Source organism: Sinocyclocheilus grahami, unplaced genomic scaffold (assembly GCF_001515645.1).
Source record: "Sinocyclocheilus grahami isolate Dianchi unplaced genomic scaffold, SAMN03320097.WGS_v1.1 scaffold34.1, whole genome shotgun sequence".
In the NCBI taxonomy this organism is placed as follows: Eukaryota; Metazoa; Chordata; class Actinopteri; order Cypriniformes; family Cyprinidae; genus Sinocyclocheilus; species Sinocyclocheilus grahami.
Genome location: NW_015505213.1, coordinates 1,396,482 through 1,419,919, shown reverse-complemented (window position 1 = coordinate 1,419,919; position 23,438 = coordinate 1,396,482). Strand labels below are relative to the sequence as shown.

The 23,438-nt window shown below is 37.7% G+C and overlaps 1 protein-coding gene across 2 annotated transcripts in view; it reads left to right on the top strand.

The window, feature by feature from the left end:
• The first annotated feature begins 10,634 nt into the window (after window positions 1-10,634).
• cavin2b (caveolae associated protein 2b) overlaps window positions 10,635-23,438 on the top strand; it is a 17,874-nt gene continuing 5,070 nt past the window's right edge. The window contains exons 1-2 of one of the 2 annotated variants that reach the window (XM_016266864.1): window positions 10,635-11,032; window positions 11,402-11,841. In XM_016266864.1, the coding sequence (XP_016122350.1) occupies window positions 10,915-11,032; window positions 11,402-11,841 (558 nt within the window). In that variant the 5' untranslated portion in view covers window positions 10,635-10,914. Of the gene's footprint in view, window positions 11,033-11,080; window positions 11,842-23,438 lie in introns of those variants that run through there. The other variant, XM_016266863.1, reaches the window with a different exon arrangement.

The following is a 23,438-nucleotide window of genomic DNA, read 5'->3' as shown; positions in this document are numbered from 1 at the left end:
TTTAAATATCGTTTGAATTGCTGTAGACATGTCAAAACGCTGTATAGGGCTCTGGAATGTGTCGTCACAGTGCAATGCATTCTGGGAATTTAGGATACGGGAGCTAGAGACTAGGAAATAGTGGCGGTAGATGTTAAAATGTATAGCCTATTATACAGTTAAAAAACGAATTGGAATGGTGAATGCTTGCTGTGTTATGAACTGCCATCTGTTGCCATGACTGAAGTGGAAAACGGATCCGAAATGGAGCGCAATTTTCTGTTTACTAGCTTAGAAACGACACAATGGTGCAAGTGAAACTCAATGAAAATAAACTACTTGACCAAAATGTGGCTTTGTCATTTGTATTTATTATTATAGATTCATAACTTCTGATCAGCTTAAATATGTAAATGCTCACACCATGAGTAATGTACGAAAACATGTTTAGAAATTTTAATTGATATATGAGCAATATCACACGAGTAGACGTGAGATAATGTATATCGGCACGACTGTGATTCGGCCTTAGGCACGTCTACGATATACAGCCATATCTCACGTCTACTCGTGTGATATTGCATTTATACAACAGCTCAATGACAGGAGTGTGTAAATGAATTAGGAACAACAACAAAGTGTCTTTAAAAGTCCTCTTTTCCGGCATGGATTCAAATCTAAAGTTGACAGTTTAACAGCTGAGCCCAAGCCACCATTACTGATTCCAAAACATCACTTTAGAACTAGTAACTAAGGAACGTTGAGTTGCTTCATTAAAAGCTTATTGTATTACTGTTTTAAAAACAGTGTATTATGTGTAGTAGAGCATTATGAGAGAGAGACTGACTGAGCGATCGTGATTACCTGCATCTGATACAGCATTCATTCTTCAGCTCAGTCTCATATTCACAGTAAAACATTAGTTTGAATGTCCGCTGAGGAAAGCGATAGTCTCTTTGTCGTACTATCCTTTCATCTGTTAACAGCGCTGCTCAGTGCATTTGTTGGTTGCATCTTACAAGCTGTTGTTAAAAGTAAAAATAACTTCCGTTTCAGTCTTTTTCAATATAAGTCTTTACTGCTGACTCATAAAACAGTCTCTTGTCATGTAACAATGTAACTAATATCACCATTACGAACACACACACTGTTTCCTAATATTAAATACTACTATTATTTATATAAAATATTATTTATTGAATAATAATATTTAATAAACAACAACAACAGACATCATAAAAGTTGCTGACAATTCAGTCAAAAGTACAAAGACAGCGCTCTGATATACAGCATTGAAGTTATTATAACGTGATGAGATTTTGCCCTCAGCCAAAACTATTTGCTCTGGAATAAATAATAGATTATTGAGACCAAAGACTGCCTGTTAGATTTACCCAAAACAAAATATATCTCATGTTTAACCACTATAGAGACATCTAAAGATCTGGCCGAGGTGAGGCACTCTCGGCGGGTTCGTGAGCGCTGAAAGGCCGCTGATGTCCTGGAGCTCACATCTCTGAAAACCTTGAAGCAAATGTTCAAATAGACGTTATCTTTATTAACAAACCACATATTTGAAGTCACAAACAAGTACATTCTTGCCTAAATATGTCTTAAAGTGCCCCTATTATGCCATTTCCAATATTGCCTTTCATGCAGTGTGTAATGTAGTTGTATGTGAATGTAAACGATCTGCAAAGTTGTAAAACTGAAAATGCACGATAAATAAAGTTATTGTCTCCCAAAATAAAGAATCGACTCTGAACAGCTGAAACGAGTCGTTAGTAATTCGAATCCCACTTCCGTGACGGCTACACATCACGGGGTAACACTTTCGCATAATGCGCGCCTATGTTCTACGTTGGCCGGCTGCAAACAACTTGACCCCGACCACAAACACATTATTCTACTGACGACTGCTTCTCTAATCTCGGGGAGTTCAACGCGGGATTCACAAAACACTTGATATTGAAAGATGGATCAGTATCCTGTTTATTTGGACCAGCTGATCCACTGAATCACAACCTGCAAGTATGATAAATTATAGATCTTTATATTTTCTATAGAGCGTTCAAAATACAGAACTATTGAAATAGGCGTATCGTCTCCGGCACTCGCTGTACGCCGGCGTTGACCAATCACAACAGACTAGGCCATCTGACCAATCATAGCAGAGCAGGCTCACGGAAAGGAGGGGTTTAGAGAGACTGAATCTTTGAACTGCTTCGAACGAATAGTTTGAGAATCGCTGGAAAATAAGGTGCATATTTTGAGAAAACTAAAGCGTTTTTTGACCTTGCATTCATGTAATCCTATTGTAGGAGACTCCCAAAACAATATTAGGAACCGTAAAAATGGCATAATAGGGGCACTTTAAAGCTACATTCCATGACACAAAAACAGTATTATTCTTAAATTATAGTGGATTTGGGTGTCCGCCATAATACTCGCTGTGAGAAATACGGCAACTTCAAATGTTGAAAGTAATACAAATGTTGAAACGGCTGTTACATCGTACTCTTATCAGCCAATCAGATTCGAGGACCAGAAAGAACTGTTGTATCATGCTTACGATCACTCTCCGTGTTTATACAGGAGCGCTCCTTTGATTCATTGTTCAGATTCTCTCTGTAAGCAATTCTGTATTTCTTAGATTTAAGTCTAGTAAAACTTACTTGGTGTAGTTCTTCCACAATACAATTCATTGCATTACAGAGGACCATACAGTTATGTTATCCCATAATACTTTAACATGAAGAAATTGGGGTGATATGATATATGTTGATTAAATACATGATCAACCAGCTGAGATCAAGCTATATTTTGTTTATTGTTTTATCTATCTTATTAAAAACTGCAAAAGAAAAAACATTTTGTCATGTGTGTGGTATGATAGAAAGCGGCTGTATGATTTCTATGAGTGTGTATGTGTCGTGTCCTGGCCACACGACTGAGCGCTCGAATGAACACAAGGGATTCAAATATTAGTCCATTAATTCTAAGCAAGCGCAAGCAGCTCTTTAAAAATTTAACGTAAATACAGTCGCTTTTTCCACTGGTGATTTGTATATCTGTTGTCATTATACACTACTTAGCGTGTCTTAAAACATGTCGGCCACTACCCAGAATGCAATGCGCAATGATGTAGTTTGACGCAAATTGGCAGAATTGCGAATAGCATTTTAGCATAGGCTACTATTTATTTTTTGAGGACAATGATATGTAAATTTGATTTTGAAGTTTGATATTTCTAGTAATTACGTTGCCATACACAGATGATATTCCTCTGCATCTTAAAATAGTATGAATGGCCCTAATTAATGACCAGATTTTAATATACATATCTAACTTTGTTTAAAAGGTTTTCATTTTGACATTCATTTTGAACGTATTTGGAAGAGAGTCTGCTTTATACTTTAAAACCATGAAAACATATTTTTTGTTAAAAGGATTGCTTGAAAAGTGTGCTTGTGCTATCTTTCTTTAAAATAAAGTTTTGAAGCTTTGTTTAATATTTTATAAACTAATGCTATGATATTCAGACCATTTTAAGTGTGGCTTTAGTAAAATACTTTTTCAGGCTTCTATATTCTCATGAAAACACAAAAGAAAGACTGCCAAGAGCCACAAATAATGAGCAAATTTGTATCTGTGAAGGAGTGTGAAGCCTTATAAATAAGCCTGGCTACCACAGGCGCTTTTCTCTCATAGTTATGAATAATCTAGACCAGGGCTGTGTGTGGCTGTGCGATGTGCGTTTGAGGCGAGTTTGCGGTTGTAAGGCAATCAATTACTTCCATGACTTGTCGTAAGTACTTATTCCCAGCTTCCTCCCTAATGGCAGTGCCAGGTACACCAGGATGCCTCCCTCTCCATAGGTTTCCCAGAGTCGGGCTGTCAGCAGGGAATCTCAATAACAAGTACAGCAGACGCTCAACAGACAGAGACAGCAGGGAGGTCTGCTTCTGGGGGTTAATATGAGACGAGAAAGGGGTGGGTTTGGACTTCAAGAAAGAAAAACTGTAAAGGAAGAATCATGGGGTCGAGGTGAGAAAGAGAGAAAAATAATTTTTAATAATTAAAAAAAAAAAAAAAAAGGCAAACAGAACAAAGTCATTTTATGATAGATTTATAATAATGCGCGCCTATGTTCTACGTTGGCCGGCTGCAAACAACTTGACCCCGACCACAAACACATTATTCTACTGACGACTGCTTCTCTAATCTCGGGGAGTTCAACGCGGGATTCACAAAACACTTGATATTGAAAGATGGATCAGTATCCTGTTTATTTGGACCAGCTGATCCACTGAATCACAACCTGCAAGTATGATAAATTATAGATCTTTATATTTTCTATAGAGCGTTCAAAATACAGAACTATTGAAATAGGCGTATCGTCTCCGGCACTCGCTGTACGCCGGCGTTGACCAATCACAACAGACTAGGCCATCTGACCAATCATAGCAGAGCAGGCTCACGGAAAGGAGGGGTTTAGAGAGACTGAATCTTTGAACTGCTTCGAACGAATAGTTTGAGAATCGCTGGAAAATAAGGTGCATATTTTGAGAAAACTAAAGCGTTTTTTGACCTTGCATTCATGTAATCCTATTGTAGGAGACTCCCAAAACAATATTAGGAACCGTAAAAATGGCATAATAGGGGCACTTTAAAGCTACATTCCATGACACAAAAACAGTATTATTCTTAAATTATAGTGGATTTGGGTGTCCGCCATAATACTCGCTGTGAGAAATACGGCAACTTCAAATGTTGAAAGTAATACAAATGTTGAAACGGCTGTTACATCGTACTCTTATCAGCCAATCAGATTCGAGGACCAGAAAGAACTGTTGTATCATGCTTACGATCACTCTCCGTGTTTATACAGGAGCGCTCCTTTGATTCATTGTTCAGATTCTCTCTGTAAGCAATTCTGTATTTCTTAGATTTAAGTCTAGTAAAACTTACTTGGTGTAGTTCTTCCACAATACAATTCATTGCATTACAGAGGACCATACAGTTATGTTATCCCATAATACTTTAACATGAAGAAATTGGGGTGATATGATATATGTTGATTAAATACATGATCAACCAGCTGAGATCAAGCTATATTTTGTTTATTGTTTTATCTATCTTATTAAAAACTGCAAAAGAAAAAACATTTTGTCATGTGTGTGGTATGATAGAAAGCGGCTGTATGATTTCTATGAGTGTGTATGTGTCGTGTCCTGGCCACACGACTGAGCGCTCGAATGAACACAAGGGATTCAAATATTAGTCCATTAATTCTAAGCAAGCGCAAGCAGCTCTTTAAAAATTTAACGTAAATACAGTCGCTTTTTCCACTGGTGATTTGTATATCTGTTGTCATTATACACTACTTAGCGTGTCTTAAAACATGTCGGCCACTACCCAGAATGCAATGCGCAATGATGTAGTTTGACGCAAATTGGCAGAATTGCGAATAGCATTTTAGCATAGGCTACTATTTATTTTTTGAGGACAATGATATGTAAATTTGATTTTGAAGTTTGATATTTCTAGTAATTACGTTGCCATACACAGATGATATTCCTCTGCATCTTAAAATAGTATGAATGGCCCTAATTAATGACCAGATTTTAATATACATATCTAACTTTGTTTAAAAGGTTTTCATTTTGACATTCATTTTGAACGTATTTGGAAGAGAGTCTGCTTTATACTTTAAAACCATGAAAACATATTTTTTGTTAAAAGGATTGCTTGAAAAGTGTGCTTGTGCTATCTTTCTTTAAAATAAAGTTTTGAAGCTTTGTTTAATATTTTATAAACTAATGCTATGATATTCAGACCATTTTAAGTGTGGCTTTAGTAAAATACTTTTTCAGGCTTCTATATTCTCATGAAAACACAAAAGAAAGACTGCCAAGAGCCACAAATAATGAGCAAATTTGTATCTGTGAAGGAGTGTGAAGCCTTATAAATAAGCCTGGCTACCACAGGCGCTTTTCTCTCATAGTTATGAATAATCTAGACCAGGGCTGTGTGTGGCTGTGCGATGTGCGTTTGAGGCGAGTTTGCGGTTGTAAGGCAATCAATTACTTCCATGACTTGTCGTAAGTACTTATTCCCAGCTTCCTCCCTAATGGCAGTGCCAGGTACACCAGGATGCCTCCCTCTCCATAGGTTTCCCAGAGTCGGGCTGTCAGCAGGGAATCTCAATAACAAGTACAGCAGACGCTCAACAGACAGAGACAGCAGGGAGGTCTGCTTCTGGGGGTTAATATGAGACGAGAAAGGGGTGGGTTTGGACTTCAAGAAAGAAAAACTGTAAAGGAAGAATCATGGGGTCGAGGTGAGAAAGAGAGAAAAATAATTTTTAATAATTAAAAAAAAAAAAAAAAAGGCAAACAGAACAAAGTCATTTTATGATAGATTTATAATGCAAAGATTAACTTTAGACACAAGGCTTGATCAAAAGAGAGAGGGAGAAAATGAATAATAAAATAATCGAGTCCGGAGTCAAAAGGTTTGAAGGGGCACTTTGTTGTATAATATTTTTAATTATTTATTGATTGCATCCTAAAAAGGGAGAGATATAAAATATGATACGGGAATTTTCATATTGTTACTAGACTACATGCACATATACAAATTTCCCATGGCGTAAAAGCCATTTCATGAAACTATTTTCTGTAAACTATAAACAATCTACAATTTGTAGAAATACTGTACAGCAATCTGTTACAAAACTACTCAATATGTATCCATAGTTTGATCTTGACGGCTATTTACAAAACTATTCATAGAAAATATTCAATAATGAGATTTATGCTGTAGGTATAATTTTGGGAATTTAGTATATGATTCTGCTGTGCTTATCCAGTTCATTTGTTTTACCCAGAAAATTGTATTGATGTTTTTATTCATGTAAAATCAGATTTATTGTTTAGTTTTTTTTGCCTGGTACTAAACAGTATATTCTGTCTTAGCATCAAGTCTCTGGTCTGGGTTATGCTTTCCTCTTCCTCATATGTGAACTCTTTATCTAAAGTGCAACCGTGAGCACTTTCTGGATCTAATGCCTGTGAACTTATCTGTAGCCCTATCAGACATCTTGCAATTCTCGCTGATGTGAAGAAAGGCTAATCAGTGTTTATATAACCAGATCTGTTAAACTGCAAAATAACTACAAAAATGGCCAATAAATATATATAAAAAAACATTTGTATTTTCTAACTGAAATCAGAAAGCACTGCAAGCATTTGTTTGAGTCTCCTTGGTGTTGCATTTTTTTCTCAAGACTTATGAAAAAATAAAATAAATATATCTAAAAATATAACACTAGACACAGGAACTTACTGTCTTCAGGCAAAATAAAATTTTAGCTTGAGATGAAACAAAAAATCCATCAATATCTGTGCACATAATATTTAACACATGACCTGGAATACAGCATTCCAGTTATAAAAAAAAAAAAAAAAGTATTGCAAGGGGTGAACGTTGTTATGGTTGGCATGGCCCTTTAGCTCCTTTTGCTAGCATGTTAGCAAAAAGTATGTTTCTTTCCTGATGACCTGTTCGAAAGTATAAGACAGCATAGGCGCTGACAAGATATTTACAAGATATTCTCTTAACTTTAACCAATCCAAAAAAATCTATTGGGATTTTGTGTTATTGGCACAGGCAGAAAATATATTGTCGCCTATATGGAAAGCAGCCATGGCAATAAGTAAACTGTCACACTAAATAAGACATAAGGACATACTGGACATGCAAAGTACCTTTTCATTTTCCACATTTGTCACAGCAGATCATCATCTTATAATGCAAATTAATATGAATCATGTTTAGTGTGGGCTGAGAAACATCACACAAAAATGACAACTTGTTTACAGTACAACTCTAGGAAGCTCTACAGTTGAAAGAGGGTCCATGAAGAAAGTTATAAGATGGTAAGTCAAAGTCTGTTTTCAGAAACCCAGATATTAAACTATAGGTACATCAAAGGGTGTTCAAAATGTAAAAACAGAAAGAAAAAAAAGTAGACAAATGGCATGCAGTAAAAACTGATGGGCAGAATTTTAAATGGCAAAAGTGACAAACTTTCTTCTACAAAAAGGGCACTTGGACCAATAAAGATGAAGGGGTGGGGTTTAAGTCACAACTCTGTAGAGTCGTTCACATGAGCTTTATGTGCCTCAGCAAAAGTGTAAGAGCTAGAAAACGCGTTAAGCATTAGAAACTGTTTGAATGTTAATTGACAGCTAATGGTTTCATTAGAAGTGGGGAAACTCTGGATTTCCTGATGTTCTGCAAAACATAATAAAAGAAAAATAGTAAACACTGATAATAATAATTTTGCATAGTGCTGCCAAAACGGCAAATTGGTGCACCAGGAATAATTAATAGGATTTTTTTTTTTTGAAGATGCTTATTACAGTTTATTTGATGGTTGGGAATGAGATTAGCAAGAGATAAAAACATTAATATACACAAACTATATAAAGAATACATTTATAATATACAAATATATTAAAAAAGAATGAGCAGTGAATGGATAAAAAAAACTGGAATGGGATATTTTTTTCCTCTTTATTCAAATACTGACATTGAGTCATAAAACAGTATTAATACTGATTGTGCAATATCATTTAATATAATATACTGTAACTAATGCCACACTGTCCAGACATTTTTTTTGTTCAAAATATAACGGCATATTTATTTTTATTATTTAATTAAAATAATCTATTGTTCTCAAAATAATCTATTGTTGCCGCAACATGTTATCATATATCATATCAATATTACTAAGTGAGCCAAACCAGTACCCAGTACATATTTCTAGCATAATTTTCGGGCAAATTTAGTTTCAGTGCTTTCAATAAAAAATACACTTTTGATAAACTTTGCATTCAACCTGTAACATTTCTTAAATTTGACATCTGTTAAAGTTTATGTGGGTTATTTGGTTAATAATACTACTGACTCCAACTGGTGATACAACACACCAGACTCTCTTCACACATTAGTTGGGTAACTTTATGTTGTTTACTTCCTCAGCTCCCGGTTTTTGCACAATGCCACATTATTAAATTACATCACAATTTGGCATTTCATTTTGGGATGATTTCAAAGTATCTTCCTAAATGCTTTCAAGAACACAAATGCTCTTTGACTGAGTAAAAAGGGAGTTCATATACACTGCACTTGTGTCACTTCACAGTAAGAGTTTCCAAGGAAGCAGCTGTGGTATTCCAGACAATCTGGTCTTGTTTGTGCTGCACTTGATGTTGCAATTACCTAGTGTTTTCTCCAGGGGGCGACAAGTCATTTCTAAAAGATATGCAACCTGAGCCATATGCCTTCAAGTCTTTTGAGATATTCCCATAGAAAACAAGAGATCAGGATACGAGTTCCCCGGAATGAGAACAATGGAGATAAAAAAAGTTGATAAGGCAGGAATCCCCACCCTTTTAATGTAATCCTAACAGGCATGATTACATTAAAGGATTACATTTCTCAGCCTATCTCTCATCCTGTCTCTTAATTCCTCTTTATACTGTCATTTAAATGCATGTTTAACTACTATTTGCTAACTGAGGAAAGGTTCTAACTCACCATGTTATTTACTACTGTGTGAGCCTGGCGCTATACAAGCACACACATGCCTGTCAACTCTTTTGCAGTTAGAAAACACAATATGAACTTGTGCCAAAATTCATGTATGCTACGATAATGTGTTATGTAATCAATCTGAGCATGTAAAGTATTCCCAGAGTAGAGGTCAGAGGTCCATGAATGGACTCTTTTCCGCTCTCAGAAACCTGTGTTTCCACAGCCATTACCCTGCAAAGGAAAAAGGAGGGAAAATGACATCATGGAGGCATGTATAACAATGCAGAAAGAAGGAAATGGGAGCAATTAAGACATTCTCTGTTTGTAAGAGGCAAACTCCTAAGAAAATGACAAGGAAGCTTCACACAATTTTTTAAGATTTAATATTTGATTTCATGCTAGCAGTGGTTTTATTGTTCACTATATTTCCCTGCATAGTGAAATGTAAACGCAAATATACTTTTCCAGTTCTGCTGCTAAGTTTCGCCATGCTCCTGCTACAGCTGAAGGCAGGAAAAATGGCTCCACTCACACGGCCTGAGAACTGTTTGTGTGACATTTTTTCCAGAATAAACTTAAAATGGCTAAAACTGTGAAAAAAGACTCTTACAAAATAAATACAGGTAAACATATACACACATTCTTCTGTAAATCTACCCACATAGAAAACTCCTCTAAAGTGTTGCTTAGCAAATCTTTATTTTAGGGGAAAACACACACCTTTGTTCAATCTCCCTTTCTGTATCACGCACTCTGTTTATTCACAGATGAGCTCATTTTTCAAACATGACTCTTAATATACTATTGCTTTCTTCAATATAAACAGAACAAAACCTAGGGAGCCAGAGAGAGAGTTAGGGGGAGGTTCTACATGTGGAGAGAGTTGCTCATGTTCCAGCGTACACACCCACATACTCGCACTTGACACATGCAAACACATAACTCCCTCACCAATAGGCCAGGCTAGCTGCTATGGAAACCAAGCTCCGCCCCCATAGGGTGTGGACAGGCTTTTTAAGCTGTGGGGAAGCCTCTACACGGCTCTTTCAATCGCACCAGAGAGGGAGGGCGAGACAGAGAGAGAGAGAGAGGAAAGAGTGAGTGTGGCTATCTTCAAAAAGGGGTGGGAACGTTGAACCTGGAAGCTGAAAAGTTCTTCCCAAGCCTGTAAACAAGAATCAAAGCTGTAAGAACGTGGTGGCACTAAAACCAACTCGGAGGGGAATCCGGTACAGCAAGACGAGTGCGCTTAAAGGTGAGGAAAGTTAAAGAACGAGACCATTTTCCTAAGTAAAGTTATCTGTCGAGACCAAGAGCAGCCTCAGAATGGGAGAAGATGCAGTGCAAGCAGAAAGGAGCAGCATGGCCAGCAAACATGAGAACCAGGAGCTGGTGGTGCCAAGCCCCAGCCCCACTCAATCTTCACCCACACATAGCCTCTCACATCTGGGCACCGTCAGGAAAGAGTGAGTGTGGCTATCTTCAAAAAGGGGTGGGAACGTTGAACCTGGAAGCTGAAAAGTTCTTCCCAAGCCTGTAAACAAGAATCAAAGCTGTAAGAACGTGGTGGCACTAAAACCAACTCGGAGGGGAATCCGGTACAGCAAGACGAGTGCGCTTAAAGGTGAGGAAAGTTAAAGAACGAGACCATTTTCCTAAGTAAAGTTATCTGTCGAGACCAAGAGCAGCCTCAGAATGGGAGAAGATGCAGTGCAAGCAGAAAGGAGCAGCATGGCCAGCAAACATGAGAACCAGGAGCTGGTGGTGCCAAGCCCCAGCCCCACTCAATCTTCACCCACACATAGCCTCTCACATCTGGGCACCGTCGCAACCAACGCCCCTAGTGGAGAGCCTAGCAGCCCTGGGCCTCTGGCTGGAGGCACCACAGGCACTCTCCCCAGAGATGGAGCTTCACCTACAGGTCAAGTGAATGCCATCACTGTCTTGACACTTCTAGATAAGCTGGTGAACATGCTGGACACGGTGCAAGAGAACCAGCATAAGATGGAGACGAGACAGGTCGAGATAGAGGGGGCGGTGAGAGGCATCCAGAACGATATGACCAAGCTCTCCAAGAGCCACACTTCCACTTCCAACACGGTCAGCAAACTCCTGGAGAAGAGTCGCAAGGTCAGCGTCCACATGAAGGAGGTCAAGGACAAGATGGATAAGCAGGCCGTCCAGGTGAAGAAACTGGAGGCTAATCACGCTCAGCTGATCAAGAGAGACAACTTCAAAGTGCTCATCTTCCAGGTAAATGTACAGTGTGTGTAATGGGGAGCAGTTGGCGGTGGGGTATTTGATGTGCTCAGGTGAGGACGCTGAATGATTGCATTGTGCAGGTGATCGTTGCTGCATGTCGATGTGCACTGAACCAAATTCAGAGTCTCCAACTCTGAAAACAATAAGGGATATTGCTGTCTTACACAGCCGAGTAGAGTCTAATGAATCTAAATGTAATTTGACTAAATTAAAAGAACAGGTCACATGCCTCCCTCAGGGTGTGTCCATTTCTGAAGCAGGGGAGAAGGGTCATAGTTCAGAGTGTAAAGATGAAAGCAATGCTTAAGAGGGTGTGATGTCACTTAAGGTCATTGTGAGGTGGGGTGGAATGGAAGCAAGATCTAGGTGGTCACGTCTTATTTCTGTCTCTAATGGATATTGCTTTGGGGTCAAAAACTCAGAGAATATTACCCAAACTTTCGAGTGTTTTTGGGATGGTCAAATCAATGGCTTTTTTTTGTGGATGTTTGAGCATCTGAAAGCAGACGTCCTTGCGAGTTTTGTACTTGATGCAAAGTATTAATCTCGAATACCCAGGTAGAATTTCAGATATCTTTATATTTCATATAGAAAATCAGCAGGACTCCAAACTAAGAGAGAGCTAGAGAGCTCGAGAGACACTCAATAGGAGAGGCTTGTTATGAAGCTTAGCCAAAAGCTATTATTTAAAGCACAATAGCCTTGAATAGAAGGTGTGTCCAGAGATCAGGTACAGTGCAGCGTAATGTGTATCCTGTTGTCAGAAAACCCGTGCTGATATGTGCTATGCTACACCGGCTAGCTGCTGTTTACTGCAAGACCTACAATCAACCGAATGACTCAGTGATTCCAAAGTCAGAGAGCGCTGAGAGAGGCCTTCCATTTTCCCCTCTCTTCCCCAGCTGTGTGGTTACTGAAGAAGTACATGATGTAGAGAATGAGAGAGGGCCTAGTGAAATGCATTTTTAGAAAGTCAACTTTCCATCTCTGTGCGAAGAGAGTGTTTAAACTAAGATGGGAAGGTACATTTCCTTTGATGAACTAGTGTGAAAACACCCTGTAGCTTTTACAGTTGCCATCACAGACATAGTGCTGTTTGTTAAAGCTGGCCAAATATGTGTTGCTCTGGCACCTACCTTGTTTATTTGCAGGGAAATCAACTTGGAGGGTACGATAGTTGAGATTTCCCTCTTTGTCCTAATTATTTTGGGCTCATTACGTGCAGAAAGGGATTTGGTTTGCTGTGTTTCATTTTCTAAGCATTTGCACAGCAGTCAAGGCATGTCTAGTCAGCGTCTAAGGGAATGTGCATTAATCCAGCCATGGGGTTCTTGTGGTCTCCTGATCTGTCCTGCATCATAGTTAGGATGGGTGGGACTGTGGTGGTTCCTAGAGCTTGCCTGACAGCCAACAAACATGCCTGACAGACCCACACAAACATTCTTGGACAATCCTTGTCTTGTTTTCTTTAATGTTCCTTCATTAAACCCCCCTTCTGCTCTCCCTTGGGGTTGCCTGGGTTTTGTTTCTAAGGAATGATAGGATCTGAGCAATCCTCAGCTCATTAAACAAACACAACTTCTTCAGGGGAGCCAAAAAACTTTTTCAAGTCACTTCTGCCAAGTGTTTCATATACAGTTGTCCACTACTAAACAAGCCTGACAAAAATGGAAAAAGACATTCGGTGAAGTCCTTGTGGTTTTATAAGTCAACAAATAGTTTGTCTTTTAACATTCTCAGTTTTATTTCCTCATCTCTATAGCTACATTCAGGTGTTCACCACACCCTGCCTGCCTGTGTTTTTCACTTTTATCTTCCCCTGCTGCTGTTGGATTAGGGGTGCTTGGCTCCCCCCTTAGGCAGACATACAGGCAGTAGAGAGAACGCTGTTCTTGCATAAGCAGAAACTCTGGCTCAAACACTCGCATTCCAGAGGTGGAGCGAGTCTCTCCCACTTTGAAAATGATATAAATAGGCCAGTAACCACAATCAATTAGAACTCCATGAGACTTCGATCAAGACACTGGTCACCACAGCCATAAAAGAGAAAAGGAGGACAGAGCTTATAAAGTTAGCTTATGAGAAGACTTCCTGGATTTAGCCAAACATCATTCCATTTGCAGTTATTTTGCATGATGCAACATTCAATTAACACATTTAACTAATTGTTCCTGTGTTTCTCAAAACCTAACATGTGGACTGTGTTATAGCTGCACAACATCTCCAAGTTCTCATTACTTTCAGTGCACAATGCTTCAATTTGCATCATGCTGAAAGCCAAATCTAGAGTAGGAAAGCACAAGATGGAATATTTTTACAACTAGCCCTTTGCTATCACCTAATAAGGCTATCTGTGCCTCTCCAGAGAGAGGGAGAGAGGGGGGGAGAAAAAGTGTGAGTGCAAGAAGGCCTGTAGGCAGAGAGAAGGGAGACAAGAGTGTTTGTTTTCCATTGTCCATCAAAAAGGCATTATCTCTCTCAAAACTCAGCTTACTGTTAGAGTTCCCACTGGTGCACTAGGGGTAAGATGAAAATGATACAAGACGAGAAAAGTGCTCAGTGCAACTTAAGATTTACAACATAGCTTTTGCTCCGTGATATTCCTAAAACAAAAAATGCTGAAAGCACACCACGGTAATGACAAAAGTATAAAAATAGTGAAAAAAAGTTAAACCAAACAAAATCAAATTGCATTGTGATGAAATAACAAAACTGTAATTTAAAACAATTTTGTAATTTGTACACCCCTAGAGGGTAGGTAGCCTCGGGGTCTGACATGCACCATTCCACTGTACAGGGTTAAATACCGGATGAACATGTGAAATGTGTTATATGAGAGGAATTCGACATGTTTATGCACATGAGATCAGTAACAAAGTGCTCATAAGAATCACTTGTTGGGGGGAAAAAGCTACACTCGTCACATTATATGTTTCTGATGCACTAAAAAGACTCATGAAAGTAATTTGTTTGTGAAATGGACTATATTCATAAAAATAACAAAAATCTATATTTTTTACCCAGCTCTATTACACTAACACACTGCATCTTACTAGTGTCAAAAGCATGAATAGACATAAAAAAATGATAAAACACTTCTCAATGTAGCATTTACTCTGTACATTTAAATACTCATGTTTGTAGTTATCCTGACAGCTGTCTAATGTACTGCCTGCAGGTGCTCACTCCCTTTTTTCAACTGCCACAATGAAATCAAATGAAATGCAAACAAATCATTTAAATCCATATTTGACAATCAACTCAAAACTGAGCACAAGCATACTGAACATTTATACACTAAGAAACACACACACATACAAATAAAAGAAAAAACACAAAAGCACACCTGTGATAGCACCACTTGCTAAATACTAAATTATTGAAGCAGATGAAGGCAATTAATACAGTATATTCTCAATATATGAGAGAATTGTAAGTTAACACTGGCTGGGCCTTTCTGAGCTGGACATATACTGTAATTATCTATAAAAACAGACATCCTTTTGCATGGGGTTATGAAAGCTGACAGAACTCTGGCTCTTTGGTCCTATCTAAATACACACACACACATACTGAAGAGACAAAAGCTGTTATTGTGTGGGTCCCGTGACAGGGACCAATGCCAACATAGAGGGAAAACTATACACACTCACAATGCCATGGGAACTCATTGGGACATACATGCCGGGACAAACCAGCCCTGAAACAGACTACACATCAATAACAAAGGAAACTGCAACACAACCATGCCCTTTCACACTGATCTTTCATCAACCTCTTCTTACAGAATAAAGGTTAAGTAATAAATAAACCCATTAGGCTGATATAAGACCTCTGATTCACATCAGGGTCCTGATTACTCCGTTGGAGTTTATTTTGCAATAATGACTTACTGACTGCACATTATTCCACTTATTACAGTGACTACTTAGGAAATAAATACATTAGTAATGGACAAGAAATACTGAAATTATTATGTTATGTGAAATAAAAAATGACAGAATGCAAAATGCTACAACTGACCAATCAGAATCAAGTATTCCAGAGAGCTATGTAATATAATGTATATATATAACACAATTTTTAAAGCATATAATTTGGAGTTAAAACTAAAACCACCATTAAAATACATAAGTGGAATATTCAGTACATGATGTGACATATTATACAACATGATAATGTGTTTGAGGAAGTTCTGGAATTAAATTGAAGCTCATTACAGAATACTGTGATTGTGTTCATAATCAGAGTAACCATTGTAAAACGTTATGTAGGTAAATTTTATATTGCACTATACAGGCACAGGATTGAATTACATTTCTCAAACTTTGACAAAAGTACACTTCTCAGTGAATAATTGTATTTAATGGCAAGTAGCATGTTTGAAGAGGTTAGCTCATGTCGTGTAAACATCTTAATCCATGTAATGCCTTACTCTGATCGCTGTTAATTATCACACAGTTGGTGTACATGTAAACATGGCCATTGTTGCTTGAAGTTTTTCTGGGGCTAATTTTTAGAGAGGGAAGCCCTCTTCCACTGAGCTCTAGCACAATTTCCTGTTCCAACTATTTTGTTCCACCTGACTTCTTACACACACAGAAACACATACACACCCATATACACAACAGTACATTTCTTGGCACACATAGACAGTGTTAAACCTATCAAGCTACAGTACAAGTTACTCTTGACCTGCCTAGCTATATAAGAGAGAACATATTTTAAATATATATATATAATTATCAAAGTAGACCAAGATTTCTAGGAAAACAATGTTCATTATTTCCAATTTCATTATGTCAAGTAAAAGTTTACTCAAAAATAAAAATTTGCTGAAAATGTACTCTTTCACCAATGGAACCTCTGCAGTGAATGGGTGCCGTCATAATGAGAGACCAAACAGCTGATAAAGAAACTCCACAGTAATCCACACTACTTCAGTCCTTCCGTTAATGCTTCCTCCAGTCCATCCCCTGTTGTTAACGCACATTAAAATGCACTGACATTTGTTTAGAACTGATTTGGACTGTTCCTTACTTGTAAACCGTTTTTGATCTGTGCATATTTCTCAGCTGATTCAGACAAGATGAGTTTTTCACTGGAGAAAGCACTACTACAGAATAATACAGAAGAAATGGTTTGAAGTTAAAAATGTCTTGATGGATTTGTTTGATACAAACACACAGCTTTTCACTTCACAAGGTGTTAATTAATGGACTGGAGTCGTGTGGATTACTTGTGGATTATTGTGATGTTCTTATCAGCTGTTTGGACTCTCTTTCTGACGGCACCCATTCACTGCAGAGGATTCATTGGTGAGTCAAGTCAAGTCAAGTCACCTTTATTTAAATACAGATTGTGTCAAAGCAACTGAACAGCATTAATTAGGAAAATAGTGTGTCAAGAATGCAAAATGACAATAGTAAACACTCATTTTTCAATTTCAATTCAATTCAGTGATGTCATCATCCAGCTCAGTTCAGTTTAAATAATATCTTTGCAATCATTTGCAATAAAGTCAACGATATCGGTGGAAATGAAGTGTCCCCAACTAAGCAAGCCAGAGGCGACAAGTGATGTAATGCTAAATTTCTCCAAATCTTTTGCAATAAAGAAACAAACTCATCTACATCTTGGATGGCCTGAGGGTAAAGTAAAATTCAAGCAAATTTTCATTTTTGGGTGTACTATTCTTTTAATTAAAATGAAGCATCCAATGAACTAACTAGCTAAACCATCATAAACATCATGCTATTGCTACAAAATAAAAAAAAAATGTTATGTTAGTAGTTATGCTACTTCTAGTTAGTTACTGCCCAACACTCCAAACAAACATTACTCTTTCTTTTCTCTCTCTTTCAGTGTGTCCCAAAGATCCCTGTGTAGAGACAGAAAATGTATACGAATATGTGCCTACATTTCACGTATGACGCAAAAGCAGAGAACAAGGGCAAGTGTATGAGGTTAAACAGCTGCTTCCTGTCAGATGTGATGTTAATGGGTAGCATGAATGGGAATGTAAGCATTACAATTTTTCAGAGAATTACAGGGGCTGGAGGTCCCACTGCATCACTAAAGATAAAAACATACCATGAGCTTAAATCCCCCACCATATACAACACTTTCAAACTCTCTCTCTACTCTCCACACCCCACCCCTGAGCAAATATTTACCCCCAATCCTTCATAAGTAGGCCTCAATGTGACGCGTATGTCAAGTGTGTTTAGAGCATGAAGTGAATATTGGGAAAACAACTGGACAGTGTCTCTGATAACGCTACAACTGACAGCAAAGAGAGGGGAAAGCAAGGTACAGAGAGGTGTTTGTGTGTGTATATCTGTGGACATACATATGTCAAACATTTGAACATATCTAATAAATGAAATATGTAATATACAAATAGATCTACAGGAACTACATACTGACCAAACAATGTTAAGTCAAACCAAATATTTTAGCTTCTTTAAATTACAAGTGAATTACTGGACTGCTTTTAACTAACAAGTCCATTCATCCCTTTAAAAAAACTGAAATTCCTATGTATTTTATTTATTTGAAAATTCCATATAGAAAATAATACATTTTGTAAAGAAATTCATAAACAGTATTCATGTGAAGTCATTCATAATTATCAACAAACTCATTTTAATTATTTAAGCTTACGGACCTTTAGATCAAAAGGTTTTTAATTGAATATTTTACTGAAAAGTCTGTCATAATTTATTCACTGTCATGTTGTTCAAACCTATCTTCTGCAGAATACAAAGGAATTTTTAAATAATAAATGAATTAATGAAGAATGGACTTTTCAAGCTTTAAGCATTAAAGTAAATTGGTCTATATAACTTAATTATATTGAAGGGGAAAAAAAGCCCAGGATATTATTTTGTAACTTTTGTTGTCTGTAAAAACTAAGACCATGATGAGAATAAAGGGCATAAAGTAATGCAGGCATTTTTGTGTCTATTAGGACTACATCTAGTCAAATAAACATCAAATAAAAACCAGTCTTTTTTCTTGCTCAAAGAATGCAGGCACAAAGCATGCATTGTATGCAATGACTCAAGCTCACACTGTTTACTAAAACATTCTCTAAAAATGGATTCCTTGAATAACTATAAACTGTAACAGAAACTGTATTTACCCCCTTGTGAAAGCTCCTTATATTCTCATGCATATATGAGAAAACGTACATCAACTCGGCTATCATAAGTGCTACATTGCCTGAGGCAAGAGGGACCGGTTTAGTATGCAAATGAATCAAACCTAGAGTATCATTTGACAGGCTGCTCAACATGAGGTAATCATGCTCTGTAGTGACAAACACATTTTAAGAGAGTCCAAAAAAATTTGAATTACCTGAGGTTATAGTCATTTACAAGTCAGTTCCAGATCTCATATCTAAAAGGCAGAATGCATGAAATGAACAGTTTGGTTCCCCACTGAGAAAACACCAGGAACTTGTGTCTCTGGAGGCCGAAAGGAGGAATTCTTTAACCTGTTTGTAGCTGCTGTATTCAATGCCTAATTTGAGGGGTGTATGTTTATGCCATAAGCATAATCTGTTCATCTTAAGTCATTTAAAATGCACAGGTTCCAGGGACAAGCCTGAACCTGGTTAACCAGGTTAAGTCAAGAGAAACTGTTCACTTTAAACGCAACCTGCTGTCAGACAGATATCAAAATGTCAACACTCCACTCTCTTTCTTCTAGAATTTCCTACATGGTGGGGATTTGTGAGTTGGCATTGTACTATCTACAGTTATGACTAAAAAGTGATTTAATGACTGTTGATAGACACTCTACTGGTCACACAGGCTAGTCCAGTGGCTCAGCACCTTTTTCCTCTACCTTTTCAAATTGACAATTTGAGCTACGGATTGCCACCTAGTCTTGAGGACAGTACTTGAAAACATGCAAATATAAACAAATGTAAACAAAGGGCAATATCAGAGGCATCCAAACAATGCAGCAACTCAACTATACACAGCACTGACTCCTCTGAGTTGAGTAAATTGTACCATAAAACCTATTTCTAAAGCTTTGCTAAATAAATACATAAATAAACACTACAAAAACAGATGTACTAACATTTTTTAGGGTTATCTCATGAATCTCACAATATTCTTATTTCACCACAATGTTAAAAAAACTAAATAAACAATAAGAACTATCATTACTTTAATTTGAAACAATTGCATTATTTCATTCATTATCCTTATTGTATTTTACTTACTGTAATCTAGGGAAAAACATTTTATCTAAATTATCAATTACATGTCATGGTAATGCTTTTAATATATGTAAATTGAAAAGAATGATTCTATTTTAATAATGTTTGCAGAAACATAATGTCACAGTGCAACAATTTTAATGGTTCTAAAACTTCTTTTCATTTTGTGGTGAAATGTGACCTGGTAATTTTGTAATACGTCTAAAAATTACACATAGTATTACTAGTATTTCTAAATATGACCCTGAAGGAGGATAACTTGTGTTTATTTGTGCTTGCTATGGTTACAATTTTAACTTGGTGCAATAAATGACTTGCATTCATTATTGTCAAATTCATAATCTGTTGGAGCTTAAAAGCACATTTGTTGTGGCAAATATCACAGACGATATCACTGTTATACAAGCCTTTGTATATCTGTTCTTTGTGATAATCAGGAGGTTCATGAAAAACTGCATGCCAAAAAACCACCTCTAACAATCCCATCACAAAAAAAAAAGAGAGACTGTTTCTCTAAGCAGCTGGAGGGAAACAATACACCGACATACAACACTTTGCTTTCATGATCCTTAAATGCAAATATGCAATTACGGCCAATGTTATGTCACATCGTTTTCTACAGAGCTGTGTTTCTAAGTCCAAGCATCCAAATTAACTAATTGGTAACTCCGATCAGAGACTGATGGAACATGGAAATTCTGTGTTAAAGTTTGAGTTGGCCGGATTCATTCTCAAACTGTGCCAGCAATATCATACCAATACCTTTGATCCATATTTGCTGTCCAAAGTAAAGCTCTTTCGTGGGTGGACAGATCTGCTAAATCCCAAAGCGATATTTCTCCCCTGATTTAGCGCGTTGCATATATCCACAGGTATTACCATCAGTCATCATGTAACCTTTATGATTAAGTTCTCTTCTGTTAGGTCAAACCTATACCTCCGCTTTGACAGGCCAAACCCGTATTCCCTCGCACACAGAAAGCTTCAGAGGCCAGACTTACAGCAGGGGGTTCAGAGGGGAACACAACCTTTCTATCATGTTAGAAGAGCAGATGTGAACGTTAAGGCCCTTTGCAGGCAGTATACCGAGATAAGCAGCATCCAGGCATGCTTAAATTCAATGTTTGCATAACATTCTACTAAGATACCTTCATCTGTTTGCTTTTTGAAGACAGCTTAGATATATCCTTCGCTGCCTATTATATCTCAATTCTTTGGCGATTGATAGAAAGAATAAAATAGAACTTGATAGAGCAAATGAGAGTCATAACTGATCACTTAAAAGAATGTCGCTTTAAAGGGGTCCTATTATGCTCTTTTACACGGTCTTGAATTTGTTTTGGGGGTGTACTAGAACATGCTCTCATGCTTGGTGGTTCGAAAAACGCATAATTTTTTACATAATTTACATTATTACAATACCTTTCTCAACCAGCCGGGCACAAAAGGCTCGATTAGTTCCGGGTTTCCGAAAAACTAAATGTTTTGTGATTGGTTAGCTATCCCAGTGCGTTGTGATTGGTGAACAGCTTAGACGGTGTTCAGTACTGCCCTGCCCCTTGCCAAAGCAGCAAGTTCTGCCTGCTCCGGTTTAGTTAAGGATGGCGTCGATATTGCCATATCAATTTGAGCCGGATTCAGACCCAGAGAACATTGAACAAGAGGATCGCGCAAGAACCTTTGCACGCACAGATATTGCAAGACATATTAGAGGGGTAACGTTATTGTTGTTGTTTTTTTTGGCTAAATCACGTTTTAGATAGGATGTCAACAACCGCTTAAAAAGAACTGCATTTACTATGTACAAATAAGTGCGTATGTATTATTTTTATTGTTATTTAATTCTAACATTATAGCATGAATTGCAGTGAAACTTAAAGGGATAGTTCACCCAAAAATGAAAATGTGATGTTTATCTGCTTACCCCCAGGGCATCCAAGATGTAGGTGACTTTGTTTCTTCAGTGGAACACAAACAAAGAATTTTAACTCAAACCGTTGCAGTCTGTCAGTTGTATAAGGCATGGTAATGGTAACAAAATCTATGAGAGTAAAAAAAACATGCACAGACAAATCCAAATTAAACCCTGCGGCTCGTGACGACACATTGATGTCCTAAGACACGAAACGATCGGTTTGTGCCAGAAACCGAACAGTATTTATATAATTTTTTACCTCTAATACAGCACTATGTCCAACTGTCTTTGGGCGCGCGCACGGCATCCGGTGCATGAGGTGTGTACGCGCTCTGGCGTAGTTTACACAAACACCGGAAGTGATCTCTCGCGCGTATACGTCACTCATTGTTTGCAGTCATTGTAGGTACAACAGCTAATCAAAATGGTACTTGCGCTTATCTGGATTGTTCAAACCGACTTAAAACTAAAAGATTATGTTCTCTCACGCTAACTCATTCGGGAGTGGTGACTTTCCACGTATTCCCAACTTCTGAGCCTGCTCGCCTGAAGTTATGGTTGATTGCTCTTCGGCTGGATATCAACAAACCCTTTAACGTAAACTATGCCAGAGCGCGTACACCCCTCACGCACTGGATGCCGTGCGCGCGGCCAAAGACAGTTGGACACAGTGGTGTATTAGAGGTAAAATATGATATAAATACTGTTCGGCTTCTGGCACAAACCGATCGTTTCATGTCTTAGGACATCAATGTGTCGTCACAAGCCACAGGGTTTAATTTGGATTTGTCTGTGCATGTTCTTTTACTCTCATAGATTTTGTTACCATTGCCATGCATTATACGACTGACAGACTGCAACGGTTTGAGTTAAAAATCATAATTTGTGTTCTACTGAAGAAACAAAGTCACCTACATCTTGGATGCCCTGGGGGTAAGCAGATAAACATCACATTTTCATTTTTGGGTGAACTATCCCTTTAATACAGTTGAATTTATTTATATATTTATACCATAGTGCAGTGTTTCCCAGGCGGCATATATATGCAAACTCATTCTTTGCTGTTGGAGTGGTAGCGATCAAGGCAGTGTTCGAACTATACCGTGGACTTTGGGGGAGCCCACTTGTTTTTTTGTTTTATGATGGGGTGGGTTCGTACGCTTATGCATGCCTCAAAAGAGGGCTTACAATGACTTACAAAGATACATAACAGCTACAAGTGTATGCACTACTTGCTTTATGCAAGCACTATATAGGATCAATCACTATACAGGATTTACCCTATTATACTTTATCGACACAAATTGATAGGTGAAACAACAAACAGCTACCCACAAATAGTCTATATACAAAGCATCAGGCTGTCTTTGAGTTCACATGAACAACGGTTACAGTTACTCGTCGTCAGGCTACAGAAGAATACCATAATTCCTCCGT